Source organism: Hyperolius riggenbachi, chromosome 1 (genome assembly GCF_040937935.1).
Source record: "Hyperolius riggenbachi isolate aHypRig1 chromosome 1, aHypRig1.pri, whole genome shotgun sequence".
NCBI classification, from domain to species: Eukaryota; Metazoa; Chordata; class Amphibia; order Anura; family Hyperoliidae; genus Hyperolius; species Hyperolius riggenbachi.
The window spans coordinates 412,304,615-412,325,082 of NC_090646.1; the positions used below are offsets into that span (position 1 = coordinate 412,304,615).

General features: G+C 45.3%; 2 protein-coding genes across 3 annotated transcripts in view; both read left to right on the forward strand.

The window, feature by feature from the left end:
• PGM5 (phosphoglucomutase 5) overlaps window positions 1-20,468 on the forward strand; it is a 232,757-nt gene that overhangs the window by 134,517 nt on the left and 77,772 nt on the right. For both annotated transcript variants that reach the window (XM_068236008.1, XM_068236018.1), the window contains exon 7: window positions 11,054-11,169. In XM_068236008.1, coding sequence (XP_068092109.1) covers window positions 11,054-11,169 — 116 coding nt within the window. The remainder of the gene's footprint in view (window positions 1-11,053; window positions 11,170-20,468) is intronic.
• LOC137561746 (uncharacterized) lies at window positions 4,457-7,608 on the forward strand. Its single transcript, XM_068273096.1, has 3 exons — window positions 4,457-4,787; window positions 6,389-6,551; window positions 6,705-7,608. The coding sequence occupies exons 1-3, from the start codon at window positions 4,457-4,459 to the stop codon at window positions 7,606-7,608; spliced, it is 1,398 nt and encodes a 465-aa protein (XP_068129197.1).

Genomic DNA, 20,468 nt, shown 5'->3' on the forward strand with positions numbered 1-20,468 from the left:
GGTTGTCTTGCTTCAGAAAAAATTTAGGGCCACTCAGATGCCTCCCTGATGGTATTGCATGAAGGATATGGATCTGCTTGTATTTCTCAGCCTTGATGACACCATAAATCCTCACCAATCCTCAAACCATGCTTCACTGTTGCCTGCAGAGATTTATGATTGTATCCTCTGATGAACCAACTACCTTCTGCTACATCCAAATATATTCAATATTTTGATTCATTAGGTCCAGAGCATCTGTTTTTCTGTACAGTTGTGTCATTTGGCCTCATTTCTGCATTGGAGGTATGGCTTTTTGGCTACAATTCCTCCATGAAGATCTCTCCTAGCCAGACTCCTTTCGATAATAAATGGATGTACCTGGGTCCCAAAGGTGTCTACCAGTTATGAGCTAATGGGTCTGCTACTCATCTTCTGATTAACTGATGGGTCTGCTGGACATCTTCTGATTTAAAATGGAAGTAAGCATGATGTGTTTATCATCTGCTGCACTATGTTTCTGAACACTGGTTCTATAATCTGCAACATTGCCCATGTATTTGTGCTTCTTTAAAAGAGCTTGGACAGCATATCTTGAAATTCCAGTCTGCTTTTAAATCTTTGCGTGGGAGAAACTTTGTGGATTTAGTATAACTACCTTAGTATAACTATCTTGTGTATTCTTGCTATTCTGTGTCTTACCATGTTGTATGACCTGTGACAACTATACCTTGGTGAAAATTGTTCTGTTACTAAGTTTTAAGCCTCCTATACAACAGTTCTTTTTTTCAAGACATGACAAGACACATAACATTTATATTGCTCTTTTCTCCTGGCGGACTCAATGCCCTTCAGAGTTGCAGCCACTTAGGGCACTCTTCATGGGCATACAGGAGCATTAGGTGAGCCTTGCCCAAACATTCCTTACTGTTTTAAGTACTAGCTTGAACTGGGATTCAGACCCTGATCAAAGGCTTGGACCCTACATCAAAGGCAGCTTTGATGAGCAACTTTACCTATAGAAACTGATGCCTTTTTGGAAGCAAAGGGTAGTCATGCCAAATATTAATTTTATTTATGGTAGATATTTCTTGTTAGTTCACTTTTCATTTTGTAATAACAATAAACATGTTCAATATATACAGTATTTGGGAAAGCATTGTTAATTTATTGCATTTTTTCACAACCAACTACCTAAACCTTTGCATTGTACTTTATATGCTTTTTATATTTCAAGTTTTGATTTTTCCTGGACTCTTGCGTGAACTGCACTGCACGTTTGCTATGAGCACTTTTGAGTGGCTGTTAAACTTGTGTTCAATCATAAAGCAGTTAGTGCATAATCTATCTGAAGCAGACCAGCAAATAGGAAGGAAGTCTTAAATGAGAGGAAATTGTATTTTATTTCCACATGTGGCTTTATTTGTTGTAATACTATTGCAGAAATAAGGTTCTTGGGGAGTGGCATGCTGATAAAATAACATAACATTTCAAAGATAGAGAGCAAAGTACAATAGTCCATTCTAGCATGAGCCAAACGTCTTTATTTAATCGAAGCAGAAAATTCCACCAATGATTTGTTATGAGCAGCAGCGGCAAGAAAAGATTAGCCCTATTCAGTTCATCACCACACAGAATAAATAGCTCTATCCAGATGTAGATCAGATGATGTGGGCTCCTTTGTTTTTACATGTACTGTGTAAAGCTAAATACACACGAGCTACATTTGTAGCTGTCGCTAGCACACGGGAGCAGGTGCGCGACAGCTCGGCGACAGCACGGCGCCAAGTCCCTCTGCAACCACACGGCAGCAGAGGGATTAGCGATGCGGTGGAAGCTGTCGCCGAGGTTCCTCCCCCCGCCGGAAGCTCTGTGTGCTGTGTGTGGGTTGCTGTCGCTAGCCCGCATACACATGCGGGACTAGCGACAGTTCCGGCGAAGTTGCGGCGACAGCTGTAGCCGGCGATTGAACATGTCAATCGCCTGGCGACAGCTCCGACGGGCGACAGTTTGGGGCGTGCGCGTCATACACACGGGCGACCTGTCGCCGCAACACGTGCCTGCCACGCGTTTGCCGCGACTAAGGATGCTCATTCGGATTCAGCGGAAATGCAATTTCCGAAATTCCAATCGGAAATTGCATTTCCGCATCGGAATGCGGAAATCGGTAATGCAAGCGCGGTAGGCGGATTTCCACCGGAAATCACGGAAATTTCCGCCGGAAATTCCACCCGACTTTAACATCGATTATCTCAAAAACTATAAGGTCTTTTTGAAAACTTTTTTTGCACCTTGTTCACAAGATTCAGTTTAATAAACCCTGAAAGTCCGCCCAGCGGGAGGGTCTGATGGACCCATCGTTGGCGGCCGTAGTGCGTGTGTACGCACCTTTAAGGATCATGCACACGGGGTACGACCATCGCCGCTAGGGATGGTCGGAAATGCCAAATTTCCGATTCCGCTGTAAATCCGCATTCCGCCGTTGCCAATTACCGATTCCGCTTTCCGCTACCAATTTCCGCATTCCGCCTGACTTTAACATCGATTTTCTCAAAAACTATAAGGTCTTTTTGAAAACTTTTTTTGCATCTTATTCAGAAGATTCTGTTTAATAAACCCTGAAAATTTGGTGTTTCTAGGACTTAAGGGGGATTTGCTATTAACCGCTAAAGTCGGCGGATTTTTGCTGTAATGTAAAATGCAGAAAATCTGCTTCTGCCTATTTTCTGCATTTTACATTACAGTAAAAATCTCTTTTCCACTATGAAATGCGATCGCGATTGCGATCGCGATCACAATCGCGTTTCAATTTCCACCATGCGATCGAGCTACTATACTCATTATAGTCCAGCTCAATCGCATACAAAACGCGTCAGGACGATGATTGCGCTTTGACCAAAATCGCATCGTAATCGGATCGCACTAATGGAAATTGCTGCTGCAGTTTCCATTAGTTTAATGTACCTTGCGATTTGCGATCAGAAGCAAATCGCAGGCTTGTGGGAAAAAGCCCTTACCGCGGAATTGGAAATTGGCATTTCCGACCATCCCTAGCGGCGACGGCCGTACCCCGTGTGTATGAGCCTTAAAGGTGCGTACACACGCACTACGGCCGCCAACGATGGGTCCATCAGACCCTCCCGCTGGGCGGACTTTCAGGCGACAGTAGCGCGTGTGTACGCACTGTCGGCGGACTGATAAGGCTGTTTCTGAGCGATCCGCCCTTTAACCTTTGTACATTCATCTTCTTATCAGATGCCCATCCTCAGATCCAAAGAACACTACGTTATGTGCTCTTTGTCCGTTCATGAGAGAACATTACCATATGCATGGCATAATTCACCTTGAGAAATCATACAGAATTATGTCATTGATTTGATCAGGTGATACAATAGTAGGTCTGTTGCCTGGTACACGCCATGCAATTTACCATCAGATAGATGGGTCGAATTGATTATTTCCGACAGGTTCAATCTGATTACTGATCGTTTTCCTGAACAATTTTTTGATCACTTCTATACAAAATTGGTTAGAAAAACGATCAGATATAAACTATTTGACCCATCTATCTGACGGGAAATCACATGGTGTGTATCAGGCATTAAGGTGGCCATACATCTATAGACTTGGTGGCCTATCAACCATCAGATTTGGTCATTATTATTCAATATGATGAAAATCTGTGCAGCCAAGAGCATCCACAGTCAACAATTCAGCCAATTTCAGGCGGAGATTGGTTGCATATATCTATCGGACATGATGCAAAATATCAGGCCAACGTGGTCAATCAGGTGTGTAGTGGTAAAAGTGAATAACAATCGTGATGGAAACCCCTGGCCACTACCCCCCTAATGCTTTATGTCCCCCCAAATGCCCATGCAGTTACACTTTACCTGTCACACTGTCCACACTGAGTGTCTGTGCCCTATTTCCACTTTTGGGCCCCACCTGACTACTGGAATACAGCAAGGGGGCCGCATGCAAGACAGCACACATATTATAATGCTGACAAGCACGTGGGGGTGCAAATGCGGAAGTGTTAGGACACTCAGCGTGAACTGTGGCAGGTAAAGTAAAACTGTATGTGCACAGGGTGAGACAACATAAAACATTAGGGGTACAGTGGCCGGTGGCAGCATCACAAGGCCATCCTGTGGTTTATGGCGGCAAACAGGTCTCTCTCTGATCAGATTCAATGAGAGAGCGATCTGTCTCTTGGTTGATTGGCATCCAAAATCGCTAGATGTATGGCTACAATAAGGCCTAGTCCACACTAGGTCCGGAAACGTATCCGTGGCTGCGTTTTTCAAACCGGATGAAAAACGGAGTCCCGGATACTAATGTTGAAAATAGCAGCCAGCCTCACCCAAGTAAAAAACGGATCCGTCTGCGTTTGCGGGGACCCGTTTTCAAAACCTGAACGGAAGGTCCGGATCTGCTGCATTTCCACGGATACACGGATGGGTAGCGCAAAGCAATGGGAAAACGCATCTCCATCTCCACAGGCAAAATAGCACCAAAAACGGATGACAAAACGGAAAGCCTGAACTTCCTTCTCCTCCCCTCAACGTCATCTCTGACAGCTTCCTGTTTACGAGCTGGGAGAGACACGAGTGCAGCCATCATGCCCAGGAGCTTCATCAATGTGGAGGACTTCATTATGGCCGTCCAAGAGCGGCCAGAGCTGTACGATAAGAAGAATGACCTCTATAGTGACCTACAGCATGCCAGGAGGGTATGGGAGGAGATCACAAAACAATTTGTTCCTGAGTATGACAAGTTTCCATCCAGGAAGCAGGCCAAGGAACGTAAGTGTGCCCCCTCATATCTGTGTGGTTTGAAATACATGTTTTTAAGTAATCTAAATGCCACTCTCTGCCCCCCCCCCCTCCAGTGTCTCCTAAACTGCCACTCTTTAGCCCCCCACCGTCCCCTCCCCCCCCTCAATCTACCCCCCCTCAGTGTCTCAAAAATGCTCTGCCCCCCTGAAGTGTCTCCTAAACTGCCACTCTCTGCCCCCCACCGTCCCCTCCCCCCCCTCAATCTACCCCCCCCTCAGTGTCTCAAAAATGCTCTGCCCCCCTGAAGTGTCTCCTAAACTGCCACTCTCTGCCCCCCACCGTCCCCTCCCCCCCCCCCTCAATTTAGCCCCCTCAGTGTCTCAAAAATGCTCTGCCCCCCTGAAGTGTCTCCTAAACTGCCACTCTCTGCCCCCCACCGTCCCCTCCCCCCCCCCCTCAATCTAGCCCCCTCAGTGTCTCAAAAATGCTCTGCCCCCCTGAAGTGTCTCCTAAACTGGCTTCCCCAGTGCCACACATGTTGCATTTATAAGAACACTCATCTGTAAAAAGTTTAGAAAAAGTTTATTAAACAAAGAAAGAAACAATTAAAAATTTACATATAAAATGTGTAACTAAAAACAGCGTAATCAACCCCCCCCCCCCATCACCCACCCACTAAAAAAAACAAAAACAAGTACAGCAACAACAATGTCCACTCAAAGAGGCACAATAATGTCTTGGTATGGGAAGTACCCCTCCGGCGACAAGAAGTACTGTGCCAACCGATCCCGATTCCTCTGGGCCTGAACCCTACCCCTTGTCGCATACCGGCGAATTTGGGGCAAGTAGTCCATGTCGGCATGCTGGAGATTGTACCCTTGCTCCTGTCGAACAAAGTTGTGGAGGATGCAAGCTGCTTTAACTACAGCTGTGGCGTTGGCAGGGCTCAGCTGTAGTGGCGAGTGGAACATCCTCCACTTGTTCGACATGATGCCAAATGTACACTCCACCATCCTACGAGCCCTTGTCAACCGGTAATTGAACACGCGTTGCTGGCGGCCGAGGCCTCTCATCCCATACGGCCGCATGACATGGTGTGACAAGGCAAAGGCCTCGTCGCCAACAAACACGTAGGGGTAGCTGGGCGATGTTCTTCCAGGCCATGGCTTGTCCCCGGGGATGTCCAGCCGGTCCTCATTCAGTAGTCCATGTAACCTGGAGCGCCGGAATATCCCCGAGTCACTTGAACCGCCGTAGGAGCCAACGTCGACGTATACAAACTTGTAGTCTGCGTCGGCTACAGCAAGGAGTACCAAACTAAAGTACTTTTTATAATTAAAATACAGACTCCCACTCCTCGCTGGCTTCTGTAGCCGCACATGTTTGCAGTTTGGGAAGTTGCACCTATCCCAGAACAGTTCAGCAACCTCTATCCACTTTTTAGAGTCGGGAACCGGCATGTACTTCTCGACGAGCTTGCTCCAGATCACCCGGCTTGTCCTGTTCACGATGTTGGCGACGGTGCTTTTGCCCACTCTGAATGTTAGATGTAAACTTGCATAGCTTTGTCCCGTCGCAAGGAACCAGAAATGAAATGACAACATATTGTTTGTTTGTTGTTTACACAGTTGAAAAAATGAAGACAAAATGGCGAAGTATACGGGACAGTTTTGTCAAGGAACTTAAGGTGGAGAAAGACGAACAGAGGAGTGGAAGTGGGGCATCGAAAAGGACTCCATATTGCCACACTCGCCTTCTTTCATTCTTACGACCACTCGTACAAGCGCGAGGGTGAGTGAGAGACGTTTGCAACTTGAAATTGCTGTTATGTGTATGCTCTCCCACAACAGTTTAATCTTTGTAGTTCAATTTTTTTTTTTGTAAACACCGATGCGCCTCTACTTTTCACACATGTAACCATTGCTGTTTATTTTCTACCCACAGTACTGAAGATAATTTTGATGCACTCATGGATGATTCTAATGAAGCACCTGCCGCGACAAATAGGGATTCGTCCCCTGAACATTCCTTTGAAGACTTGACAACCATCAACGTGGATGACATAGTAGAGGATGATTCTATGACATCTGAGTCACCAACCCCTTCCACATCTACTCCACGGCCAGACGCACAACCTGCCACCGACAAAGCAAATGCTGAAACCACTCGTTCAGAAGCCAGACGACCAGCTGCTCGCCCTACAAGTGCTCGTGGACAGAGCAGAACAGCTAATGTTCAGATGGCTGGAGCTGTTTCAAGTTTGGTGGGAATGATGCGCAATCAAGAAAGTATGGTTTCACAAAGACTACAGGATCCAAGTTCTGGTCTATCACAACAATATTTGCAACACATAGAAATGCTAAAAAATCAATTAGATGAATCCAACCAAGTACTCCAAAAGGAAAGGCAGATGTTTCAGGAGCAGATTCAATCTCTACACATGCAGCATCGCCACGAGATTGACCGGATAATGCAACACCAGAACAGCCAAGTGTACTACTCGGTGATGTCACTTTTGCCTTTCATGGAACAAGTGCCACGACATCGTTTAATACAGTGCCAGTGTAGTTTGCTTGAGTGTATCAAAAGTCATTTTGAATTCTCAACTGCAACAAGTAGGCCACCTAGCGCATGGCAACCTTCTCACACTCAGCCATACCAGGGTCCATCTCCCTCTCAGTCATACCAGAGTTATCAGCAAGGCCCTTCCTTCCCTCCCTCTCAAGCAGATGAACGTCCCGTTTATACTCAGCTAGGTGGCAGTATGCAACCCAGCCCCCTTAATACGTCTCCCCAGCAAATAGGTGGAAACTACTCTTTGTTTCATGAACAAGATCCTAAAAAGTAGGATTTGCTGCTCATGTCCAATGTCCCACACCCCCTGGTTCACTAGATTTGCTACCTGCCTTTGAAGGCCTTGTGATCAACACATGCCCAACGTAGCTTTCCATCAGCACGACAAAGGGATGAAGTTGATCCTAGGCCTTCAATGGCAGGTAGCTCAATCTACTGAGGCAGGCAGTGTGTGGGATCCACCTTGTGAGCAACATTGTTGACATTTTATAGAAATTTTAAGATGTGTTCTAGGTACTGCACTTAAATTACTTTGCACTATAGAGCTTTGATGCTCATGGCCAATGTCCCACACCCCCTGGTTCACTAGATTTGCTACCTGCCTTTGAAGGCCTTGTGATCAACACATGCCCAACGTAGCTTTCCATCAGCACGACAAAGGGATGAAGTTGATCCTAGGCCTTCAATGGCAGGTAGCTCAATCTACTGAGGCAGGCAGTGTGTGGGATCCACCTTGTGAGCAACATTGTTGACATTTTATAGAAATTTTAAGATGTGTTCTAGGTACTGCACTTAAATTACTTTGCACTATAGAGCTTTGATGCTCATGGCCAATGTCCCACACCCCCTGGTTCACTAGATTTGCTACCTGCCTTTGAAGGCCTTGTGATCAACACATGCCCAACGTAGCTTTCCATCAGCACGACAAAGGGATGATGTTGATCCTAGGCCTACAATGGCAGGTAGCTCAATCTACTGAGGCAGGCAGTGTGTGGGATCCACCTTGTGAGCAACATTGTTTACATTTTATAGAAATTTTAAGATGTGTTCTAGGTACTGCACTTAAATTACTTTGCACTATAGAGCTTTGATGCTCATGGCCAATGTCCCACACCCCCTGGTTCACTAGATTTGCTACCTGCCTTTGAAGGCCTTGTGATCAACACATGCCCAACGTAGCTTTCCATCAGCACGACAAAGGGATGATGTTGATCCTAGGCCTACAATGGCAGGTAGCTCAATCTACTGAGGCAGGCAGTGTGTGGGATCCACCTTGTGAGCAACATTGTTTACATTTTATAGAAATTTTAAGATGTGTTCTAGGTACTGCACTTTAAATTACTTTGCACTACTGATGTTTGCTGCTCATGGCCAATGTCCCCCCCCCCGGGGTCAATAGAGCTAATCTTTCTCCCTGAACAGCAGATAGCAAAGACAATTGTCTATTGTCCAAGCTGGGCTGACCCCGGTCATGTGCAAGACATGTGTTCTGGGGGGAAGGGGAAAACAAAGACACAAAATGTAAAGACTTGAATGCCTGAACAGCAAGTACATGTTCTGAACCTGTCTCTTCCAGGTTGGAAGGAGAACTTTATAACCTACCATGTTGGTAGTTTTTCAATAAAAACTCCAACAAAAATAAAGTTTTTGTTTGTTTACAAAATTGTCTCCTCATCAATACAAAATGAAAAGTGGTATAGGTAAAGCAGACATTACTTACCGCAAGGTGATCAGAAGTTGTTCCTCTGGGGTGATGGACTTCCGCAACCTGGTGTCTTTCTTCTGAAGATGGGGCCTCAACATCTCCAGAAGTTTATCAAAGCTTCAAAAAGGAAAGGAAAACACCATTAGCAATGTGACAAATATGGGAACAGGACAAGGTAAAGTATAGGTAAAATTGTTAATCAAGTGTACTTACACACTCACAGACATCCGGCAGTAGTTGAAGAACTTTGGTGGGTGTCGTCTGAGGTCTCTGTAGAGCTGAGAGAACTGCCCTTTCCTCTCCCTCTCTTGTAACAGGGGATGCACCCACCACCGTCTCCGACTTGACTCCAGGAGGTTTCCGGCATAGTACAGCAGGACACCCAGCCAGGCTAGGTTAAGCCAGTACATAAAGACAATGGGGTCCATGGCCTTGGCTGGGCAGCAGTGCTGGAGTGGCTGGAGTGCTCTCCTGCTGGAATGTGCTGAAAACAGGTGTTTCACACAATAGACATCAAAGCCACTCCCAAAACACTCCCCTGTACATTAAAAATATCCTTACATGGTGCTCATCTACTTTCTTTACAGAAAAACCACTCCCACTTCCCTGCTATTGTTCCAAATCCACTCCCACAGCTACCGCAACTACATTCCCCATGCTCAAAAAAGGTTATTTAACCTTTTTTTTGAAAACATTAACCACACCCATGTCCTGCCCACTGAATTGACCACACCCATGTCCTGCCCATTGAATTACCATTCAAATTTATTGATTATTGTCCCAAAAACTCCTCCCTTTTGGCTTCAATTCCATTGAAAGGCATAGAAACGTTTTCTGTCCGTTTTTTGGGGTTAAAAACGGACCGGAAACGGATGCAAAACGGATGCACTTTTTGGTAAAACGGATCCGTTTGCGTTCCGCGGGAGTTCCCCTGAGCACGGACTGCTGCATCCGTCCTGCAACTGGGTCTAGTGTGGACCTAGCCTAACTGGTCTGTGATAATCCTGTGGTCATGTGTCACTTCTGCTTCCTGAATAGGCTAAAACAGGAAATGATAATGATGAGCTATTTTTAGATTTCCACAGTGACATGCCACTTCCTGATTATCTCCCTTCTACTTGGTTGGCAGTTAACTAGCTCTACCAGTAGGATATGCTAGCCTGGGAAGGTGTGAATAAAGTTTTCACAAATCAGGTGGATGTGTGTGGCTTCTAGGGATGGCAATGCTTAGGAGAACTTGTGGAGAATTATGTGATCAGTTGATATATTGGTAAGGCTCTGATTTGCTATGATGACTTTTTGGTTTAACACATGTTCTTGACCAGCAAATCAGAGCCTATCAGCTGCTCAAACTGTTCACATGCCTCTCCATAAGTTCTCCTAAGCATTGCCATCCCTAGTGGCTTCCCATGCCCTTCTGTAGCATTTGACTGCTGCAGCTGCCCTTCAGAGGCATCAGTATTTTTCCTCATTGACTTCAATGGGATTCTGATTTTTTTCCATATCTAATTTTGATCTGTTTGTTTGAAATACCTGTGAATCAAAGAGGAAATATAGAAGCCTCACTACATACAAATCAAGTGGTATGAAACTCAAAATTAATTTTGCTCTAAAACACAGCAAAAAATGATTATAAAGCATCAAAACCTGGTTAAATGTCACTTGAAGGCATATTTACACTTCATTGAAGCTCACTGATAAAATTGCTGGTTAATAGGACAAATGATCAAATTGTCTTGTAATTAACTAATTGCTGTGCAAACAAAGTAGATACCAAATGCAATTTTGCCTTCCTAATATAAGCGCTAACAACGTATTTTAAAATATCAATGTCCATATACTACTTATTTTTTTTACCAAAGTAAACAGCCATTCTACGTGTTGTGAACTACTTATATTAAATCTGTTTTGTAAAAAAAATAGTCATCTTCTAGGCAGAGTTAGATATGAATTAGAAATAATATATTAATAAATAGTAAGAATATTTTACATATTTTCCAATCTTATATTGCAGGGTTGCAAAATCAATGAAGGTCCCGGTGTATGAAGTTCCAACTGGTTGGAAGTATTTTGCAAATTTAATGGATTCTGGGCGCTGTTCACTCTGTGGAGAGGAGAGCTTTGGCACAGGTAAAGTAGTTTAGCTTGGGAATATGTAAAATACTCCGCTGCAGGTCGGCCTCCAAGTCCAAGTTCACACACATATGCTTTTCATTTTTTTTAATAGACTTTAAAGGAAGCATTTCAAAAAAAATGCTGCAGGGCTTCATTTGGGTTCTAACATTGAGAGGATCACTAAGAGCCACAGACAATCTCTTTATCACTCACATCTAAAACAGAATACCGTAACTAAAGTAGCTCAGCAGGCACGTGCAAGGGAAGGGGGGGGGCTCTGGGTGTCCAAGCACCACCCCTTTTTAATTATCCATAAAAAGGCCCCTTTGGCTTTGACAAGGAAGCCTCGCCCACAATAATCCCCACCCACCGCACATTGGAAACTCCACCCACCACCCTCAGGAAGCTCCTCCTCATCTGGGACACTTTGGAGTAAGGAGGTGCCATAAAGGAATCCTAGTGTAACCATCCCCGCAGCTGTATGGGAGCTTATAAGATGGTGTCTCCCTGACTGCAGTGGCCTCTCCATCACCCAGCATTCACAGTGACCTCTCCCTCAACCTTGCACCCACAGTAACCTCTCCTTCCACCGAGGGCCCATACTGACCTCTCCCTCCCCAGCATTAGCACTTCAGTGATCCTGCCTCCCCTAGCACCCACACAGACCTCTCCCTCCCCCAGCACCCATATTGACCTTTCCCTCCCCCAGTGGCACCCCTCCTGTCCCCAGCAGCCCCCATAATGACATCACTCAGCGCCTAAACTGACCTCTCCCTCACCCAGAAACCTCTCCCTCCCCCAACACCCCTAGCTGGCACCCAGTAATCACATGACATCAAGTACCTGCACCCAGGCCTGACACTGCACCCAGTACTTCCACCTGCACACAGCCTCCACATGACACCCACTATCTGCACCAAGCACCCACTTAACCAGTGTCTGCACCCACACCTGCATTTAAAACCCTGTGACACGCGATTCCCACCCATAGCCAGCAACCAGTACAGGCATGGCACTAAGTATTCACACCAATGTCACACCCAGTACCTGCACCCAGCACCCACATAACATCCTGTACACGTGCCCAGATCTCAAATGGCACTAAGTACCTGCAATCAACACCTACATGACACTCGATATCTACCCATAGCAAGAACCCAAATGACACCCGTACCCACACCCAGAACCCACGTGGTAATCAGCATTCAGCATCAGTGGTTAGCGCTCTTGCCTTGTAACGCTGGGTTCCTTGTTTGAATCCCAGCCAGGTCAACATCTGCAAGGAGTTTGTATGTTCTCCCCGTGTCTGCGTGGGTTACCTCCGGGCACCCTGGTTTCCTCCCACATTCCAAAAACATACAGATAAGTTAATTGGCTTCCCCCCAAAATTGGCCCTAGACTATGATACATGCACTACATGATACATACATAGACATATGACTATGGTAGGGACTAGATTGCGAGCCCCTCTGAGGGACAGTTAGTGACAAGACAATATACTCTGTACAGCACTGCGTAATATTTCCGTGCTATATAAATACTTAAATAAATAAATGAATGAATTCCCCACATGACAACCAATACCACCCTAGACAGAAACGAAGAGTGGGGAACATGCAGCCACCAGTGGAAGGTCCGACTAACTCCACACCATTGAATGCAGCCAGTGCTTCTGTGACTGAATGTATGTGTCAAGCGGATGGGCACAGGGCTATGGTTTAGGACAGTTGGAAAGCTGGGAGGGGGAAGGGAGAAGGTAAAGCTTGCATGTCTTTGCAGGGCAAGGGGGTTGGGGGAAGATCCTCCACCACTTGTAGGTGCTACTAAGCATTTCGGTGAGGGGGGGGGGGGGGGGGGACACAAGGCCCATTTTTTAAATTTGAGCACCCCTCACCTAAGGAAGCTCTGCATGGTCCTGCAGCTTGCGGTGACCCAGAACCACTAGGAAAGTATAAGAGACTTATGCTGGGGATATACGGTAAGTTTCTGTACTGTGTATCGACCAGCTGATTCTGCCAGCTGATAATATTCAGCTGGCCCGATCATGCTACTCGACCAGCGCCTGCTCTATTCCCGCCGGCGGAAAATGGCAGGGAATCGAGCGGTGATAAGGAAGCGCCGGCAGGGACGAGCGGCAATCGATCCGCGCGCACGCGCGGACGAGCGGGGATGCGATGGCATCGAGACGCTGTCTCAATCCGGCGCATAAAACGAGCCGTGTATGCCCGGCATAAGACCCAGAACCGCTAGGAAAGTATAAGGGACTAAAAGAGACTGAGAAACCCTCCTACTAAAAAGCAACCCTCAGTGTAATTTGCTTTCACACCTAAAAGTGACTCTTCCGTGAACCTAAGCAATATAAACAGATTATATAATGACATAATCAAAAGGTTTCCTGCAATGAATTAGCATGTCTTAATTTTTATGACTTAATTTTTAGTAGATCCAGGTGCTAAGCAGGCAAAGCACTATCTCTGCTCACTAGTGTTGGGCGAACATCTGGATGTTCGGGTTCGGTGTGGTTCGGCCGAACATGCCCCTGATGTTCGGCATGTTCGAGCCGAACCCCGAACCCAACCTGAACATGTCCCTTTGGGGCCCCTATAGGGTCCCAGCATAAAAGGAGAGCAAGCCTCGAGCGCGGGGGGGGGGGGGGGGGGGGGGTCGGAAATGCCCCCAACCCTCCCCGCTAAGCTCTCCCTTCTGCCGGTACCCTATAATTAAATTTAAGTGCCCAAAAGTACCTGAGGAGGAGGAGGGCAGGAAGAGGGAAGCCGGAGTTCTTAGGCACCAGTACCATCTGGTGCTTCCGCCCTCTCTTGACGCACTTCCTGTTTACATTTGAAGTCGCGTCAAGAGGGCGCAGAAGTACCGCGATGACGGGAACGAGGGTACGCGTCATCTACATGATGACACGTACCCTCGTACGCGTCATCGCGGTACTTCTGCCCACTCTTGACGCGACTTCAAATGTAAACAGGAAGTGCGTCAAGAGAGGGCGGAAGTACCAGATGGTACTAGCGCCCAAGAACTCCGGCTTCCCTCTTCCTGCTCTCCTCCTCCTCAGGTACTTTTGGGCACTTAAATTTAATTATAGGGTACCGACAGAAGGGAGAGCTTAGCGGGGAGGGGTGGGGGGCATTTCCGACCCCCCCCCCCCCCCCCCCCCCCGCGCTCGGGGCATGCTCTCCTTTTATGCTGGGACCCTATAGGGGGCTATGTTCGGCCGGACACGGCTGTGTTCTGCCGAACAAAGAAGGCCTGTTCGGGTTCGGGCAGCGTGCCCGAGCACCCTCCCGAACACCATGAGGTGTTCGGGGGGTGCCGAACCGAACCCGAACAGGCCAAAATCCGGGCGAACCCGAACAGTGGCGAACACTGTTCACCCATCACTACTGCTCACCCACACTTAGGATTGCCTGCCCACACACCCACCAGCCCTTCCGACATGCTACTTTTATTACAGAGGGGGAGAGAGATGGGATGGCCCAGACAATGTCTGGCATGTCATCCTACTCATTCTAATTACAATGCTGACAGCACGGGATGAAAGCACAGCTGGGCTATGTGGGGTAGCACACGTTTCTGCTGATCAGTGGTGTCTGATCCCAGCTGCATTGCCTCAATTTAGATTAGAGATGATCAATGAGATCCTGATAATTTCACTTTGCAGGAAATTTTCATGCACATTGTATGCAAATTGGACTGTTTAAATGCATTTTCTGTTGATTTTATTGGCCCAATTCCAATCTCCATGCAATTTGCATTACATTTGCAAGAAAGAATTATAAGTATGTCATCTCTCGGTAAGGTCAAACAGAGTACTATAGAGCTTAAGGTGGCCATACACTTATAGATTTGCAGCAGATTGGACCATCAGATAGACTTCTGTCAGATGCCTGTCAAGTAGAATCTGACCAGAATCTATCTGATGTGTGCCACACACTAGGAACAGATTTCCAATAGATTTTAAAAATTAAATCTATTGGAAATCTATTGGAAATCGATCTAAATGCTTTATTGGACCATTAGATCCAATGTAACTCTATGGGCCATCGATCTGCTGCCAGCAGCAGATCGACCTAGATTTTCTATCTTGTCAGATAGATCAAATCGATCGAAATCGGCCACTAATCGATCGATAAATTTGATGGAATCGATTTCTGATCAATCGATCTATTCCATAGGGTTGGCTGAAATCGACCAGTGTATGGGCCCCTTTAAAATTTCCCATACCTGACACTCTATATCCTCCCAACTCCACTCTCCTGTAGATCTGGATGCTTGCCAATTCCCTAGCAGGGCAATCATTAGGCCTCATCTCCTCAGTGATAGCAGGTGTCACTCACAAATGTACTGGCACCTTGCTATCTGGATTATCTAATATTTCCTCTCAAAATCTGGGGAGGTTATCAAATCACCATTACCCAGCTCCTTGCACCTTTACATATAATTGGGAGTAACTTATACCTGCAGTGCGGGGGGAGTCAGCAACAAGTAGGAAGCCGGGAAAATGGTCTCCACTACAGTGGTGCTGGATGACGGTGGTGCTAATGAGAAGGGTGACATTAATGGAAAAGTGTTTGCAAATTATAGGCATCCTGTGTGGACACTTAGCTCTCTTTCAGAAGGCAGACCTTAACCAGTAATGCATTATAGGAATATTGATAATTTTGAATTGATTTGACATGCTTACACTGTAAGTACACCTGAAGTGAGAGGATTATAGAGCCAGCTATACTTATTTGCTGTTAAATAGTATTGGTTGACTGGCAGTCCTGCTTCTTTGGCTGGAACAATGTCTGAACCACACACCACACCTGAAACAAGCATGAAGCTAATCCAGTCAGACTTCAGTCAAAAACATCTGATCTGCATATGCTTGTTTAGTGTATATGGCTAAAAGTATTAGAGGCAGAGGCATAGCCAGCCTTTGATATGAGCGACCGGAGCGGTCGCTCAGGGCGCCGGCTTCCAAGGGTGCACCTATACTGAGGGCAACTACACCTGATTTCCTGTACTGAGGGCACCTATAGCTGGCTACCTTTACTGAGGGCTCCAACACCTGGCTACCTATACTAGAAGCACCTATGCCTGGCTACCTATGGGGAGATGGAGACCTTCAACTGACTTCCTATACTGGGGGCACCTATGCTTGGCAACCTATATTGAGGGCACCTATACATGAGATCCTATACTGGGGGCACCTATTCCTGGCTACCTACCTATACTGAGTCTGAGGGCATTGGGGGGGGGGGGGGGGCACTGCGGCTATAACGCGTGGTGCAAATTGTCAGTGCTGTGCTATCATTCTAAATGAGGGGGAGGCGGCTAACTGTCCCACTGATTGTTTTTATTAATATTCCTGAAAGGTTCTACCCTTCATTTTTAAGTGTATTCAGGATGATGCACTCTTTCCATCCATTCGTGGTTATTAATAGTATTTTTTCTATTATACATACGTGACGTGTCACAGAGATCTGAGCATTTGGCATGATGTGTCACAACGTCAAAAAGGTTGGGAACCACTGTTCTAGGAGATATCTCCGGTGTGTGTGTATATACATGCGTTGTTATCATGTCTGCTGCTATTAAATCTTGAAGAGCTACAGATACTGTGTGGTGCCGGTCTTTGTTGGAATATGTATATACATGCGTGCGTGTGTGTATATGCACGTGGGAAGAGGATGAAGGGAGGGGGGCGCACAAAATTCAGGTTTCGCTCAGGGCGCTGTGAAACCTAAGACCGGCCCTGGGCAGAGGATCATTATGACTCCAGGCAACTGGTATTGTTTAATTTGAAAAATATGGCAGCCTCCATATCCTCACTTTAGGTTCCCTTTAAAGCTAATAACCAGGGTTTTATATTCATGGTCTTCTCAGTTCTGCACACCTTCTTCCTACAATAACTTTTCATTTGTGTCCCACAGGAAGTTCCCTGATGATGTCATATGGGTGCTCTCAGCTTAAGTCATGATGTCTTTGGGATTGGGCCTGCGGCATCACTGGAGACTAGCCCACAATAATGCACTATGGGTGGATAGCCTTCCTCTTGTTATTGGCAATGGGAGAGGAGTATAGCTGAAGAACCACTTTAACATCCCCAGAGAGCATTTTGGGGTGTAGTGAGGGGTTTGGGCAGAGGTGAGGGCAAAGCTCACTCTCTGTGCAGTGCAGAGCAGGTCTGTGGAGGAGGGTATGGCCTGGAGAAAAGGGTGGCTCTTTGTTTGGAGTGCGTGGGCATTTGTGTGAGAACTCTAGGAAAATAAGAGTGGTTTGGGGGAGTGAGGGTTCTTCTGCCTATTAAGGAGGGGGCATTGCTGACAATTTCATATCTAAATTACCATTAAAATAAAATTCCAGGTTGGCAGATTACAACTATCCAATGGCTCAGTCCCCTTTCACACTGCATCTGTATTTAACATTTTATAAAAACGAACCTTCACTACTAAGAAACATTTTACAAAGCCTCCCATAAAGCCATGTATTTAAATAAGAGTGCCTTTTCTGTTGGTATAGAGAAGAGGTGATTGGTGACTTCATCATCCTCTGCTCATCTCCAAAGCATGTAAAAGGATAAGTGAGGCTTAACTTGAGACACATAACAGCCCAGCAAAATACTGCAGTCTCCAGACTGTGCTGCATCCAGTGGAGCTTTGAAGGACCCTCAAGTAGGGAATCAAAATACATGGTCACAAAATAACATAGATGATCTGTGAACTTGGCTGATTAGCTGCATATTCTATTCAAGGTGGATAACGTCACTCAGTACACTCAGTAATACAGTTTATTATTTTTAACTAGTACATGATCATTAATTTGTACATTAGTTAAAAATAATAAACTGTACGGTATTGTTGGTAACAATTCTATTCCGTATACAAACACAATTTTCACTTTGTGCACTAAGCTAATCTAACCCAGCTGCTTGCCTATGAAACAAGACAGCAGCATATTTTACAGCATCCCATTTTTACTTTGGCCTGTAAATAAAAGCAATTCTTCTGCTATAAAAGGCCTGATAGACTCGAAACTGTCTTAGGCAGAGGTTCCCAGAACAGAGTTTTGGCAGCATGTCTTGGAGCTGAAATCATGTTTTCAGATACACTCTTCCATTCCTGTAAAATCACATGGAGAATGTATGAGATGTGTTGTTTGGGATGTACAGTGCCAACATTAGAGGGAAGGCAAGTCTACAGGCAATGGTGATATCATTTATATTATAGGCTGCTCATTTCATGAAGTTCTTTAACTACATTCCAACAGCCAGCCATTCTTTGAATGTACTGATTGCAAGTGTAATTGCATGTATAGGAAATTCACTGGTCTCATTCTGATCAGAAGTTGTACAGTGAGAGTAATTACTTATGATTAGTGACAGTACAAATTTACTTTAAAGAGGAACTTTAGCTAAAAGAGAAAAAATAAATAAATCGATACATTACAAAGTGAGAAGTTAAAAAATAGAAGGGAGATCAAGAAATTATTGATATTCACCATGTAATTTTTCATATTGTTTGATCCACAAACAACCTGCGTGTAATCATCTTTACTACTGGCAGACATGAAAACAACAGACAGCACCAACTGCCATTATCTATAACTAAACCATCTAACAATGTGATAGCTAAAAGGTTGTTTTTTTCATAGATGTACATATGCACAGAGGGAGTTACTGGTTGCTTGGCAGTTGGAAACAGCTATTATTTCCCAAAATACTACAGGTCTCAAAGACAGGAAACTGTCTGGACCTAGATCCTGACATCATACTGTGGGAGGGGTTTAACCATAATATCAGCCATACAGACCCCGATGGTCTATTTGAGAAAAGGTAAAGATTTCTCAGACTTCCTGTTAATCAATAAGCCTGTGTTAAAGGACAAGGAGACATGAGACATGATGAGATAGACATGTGTATTTATAGTGCCAAGCACACAAATAATAATGCTGTGTTCCTTTTTATCTTTCTCTGTCTAAAAGAGTTAAATATCAGGTGTGCAAGTGACAGTTTCTATCCGGGTCGGGACCTGGTCGGACTGGGTTGGACTATAGCATAACCCTCACTGATAAGTAATTACTGCCATAAAACACTGTCATGTCAGTAAATGGCTTCCTGGAGCAGGAAAGAAATAAAAAGGGTCAATAATTCATCGATTTTAGCTCTGGCATACTTCAATTAAGGTGCCATTGAGCAGAGACAATGAAACAGTAAAAACTTGATTTAAATCCTCTATAATAAAAACCCTGTGTCCCTGCATCACGCTGTCCCTGTGTAGCTGGGTCCGGGCTTTTTGCTATAGCGCATGTGCGTAGCACAGACCCGGACAGCAGTTGGGACTAGAGGATGGGGCCAGTGAGCCGGGCGGGCAGACGGGTGCGTGTGCGCGCAATGAGCAGTGGTTGCGCACGCACGAGTGGCGATTGTGCCCACGCGGGAGCGGCTGCAACGTTGAAAAAAAACAGACCGAGAACCCGTTAAACAGGCTTGGGTTTACTAGTATAAAAGAAAACTATGGTATATCTAAAAAAAGTCATTTTTAGGAGGAGGAGGATAGAGACATTTGTTTTTCTCATCAGTTTATTTTTACCCCGTATGTACTGTTTACACTTGCTGTAGAAAACTACAAGAGACATAAGCAACCTCATCTATGCATGTATGAGGTTACCTGCATAACATGCATTGCTGTGGCACTTTGGTGATGGGTGGGGTTTGAAACCCACTGCCTATGCTTAATTTGTCTGCAGACTATTTTCCATATAGAAATACTGGTTCCTTAAAGTGTAACTGTTGAGCATAAAATCAAAAATCAATTCTTTATTTTTATCTGGTAAACAAGTAATAAGGATGCTAACCAGGTAATCCAAAAGTTAGAATCACTATTACTTTTCTTGTTGATAAATGATTGTTCTCCAGTTTAACCTGACTCTTATTTGATACGCAAAAGGAAGTTGCAGGGCATGCTGGGTTGTCATTTTTTGCTTCCACCTCAGACTTAACTAATGCAGCCTGATTGGCTGAAGCCTCTTTCCCTCCTGTTTTCCCCTTCCACAACCTCTGTTCCTCTCTGATTGGCCAATATTTCTCATGCATGCTGAGACAAAGCACTTTCTATAGTGGAGGCATACATAATCAGGTAGAGGAGCGTAAGAGAGGAAATGACATCAGGATTGGCTTCTAAATAGCTATACAAGTAGTCGCCGACTTACGAACGAACCGCCGATACGAATGGCATGGATTCAGTGTCTCCATGGGAACAAGCACAGAACAAATTTTCAAATTCAAAGCACAGAACAAATTTTTCAAAATTCAAAGA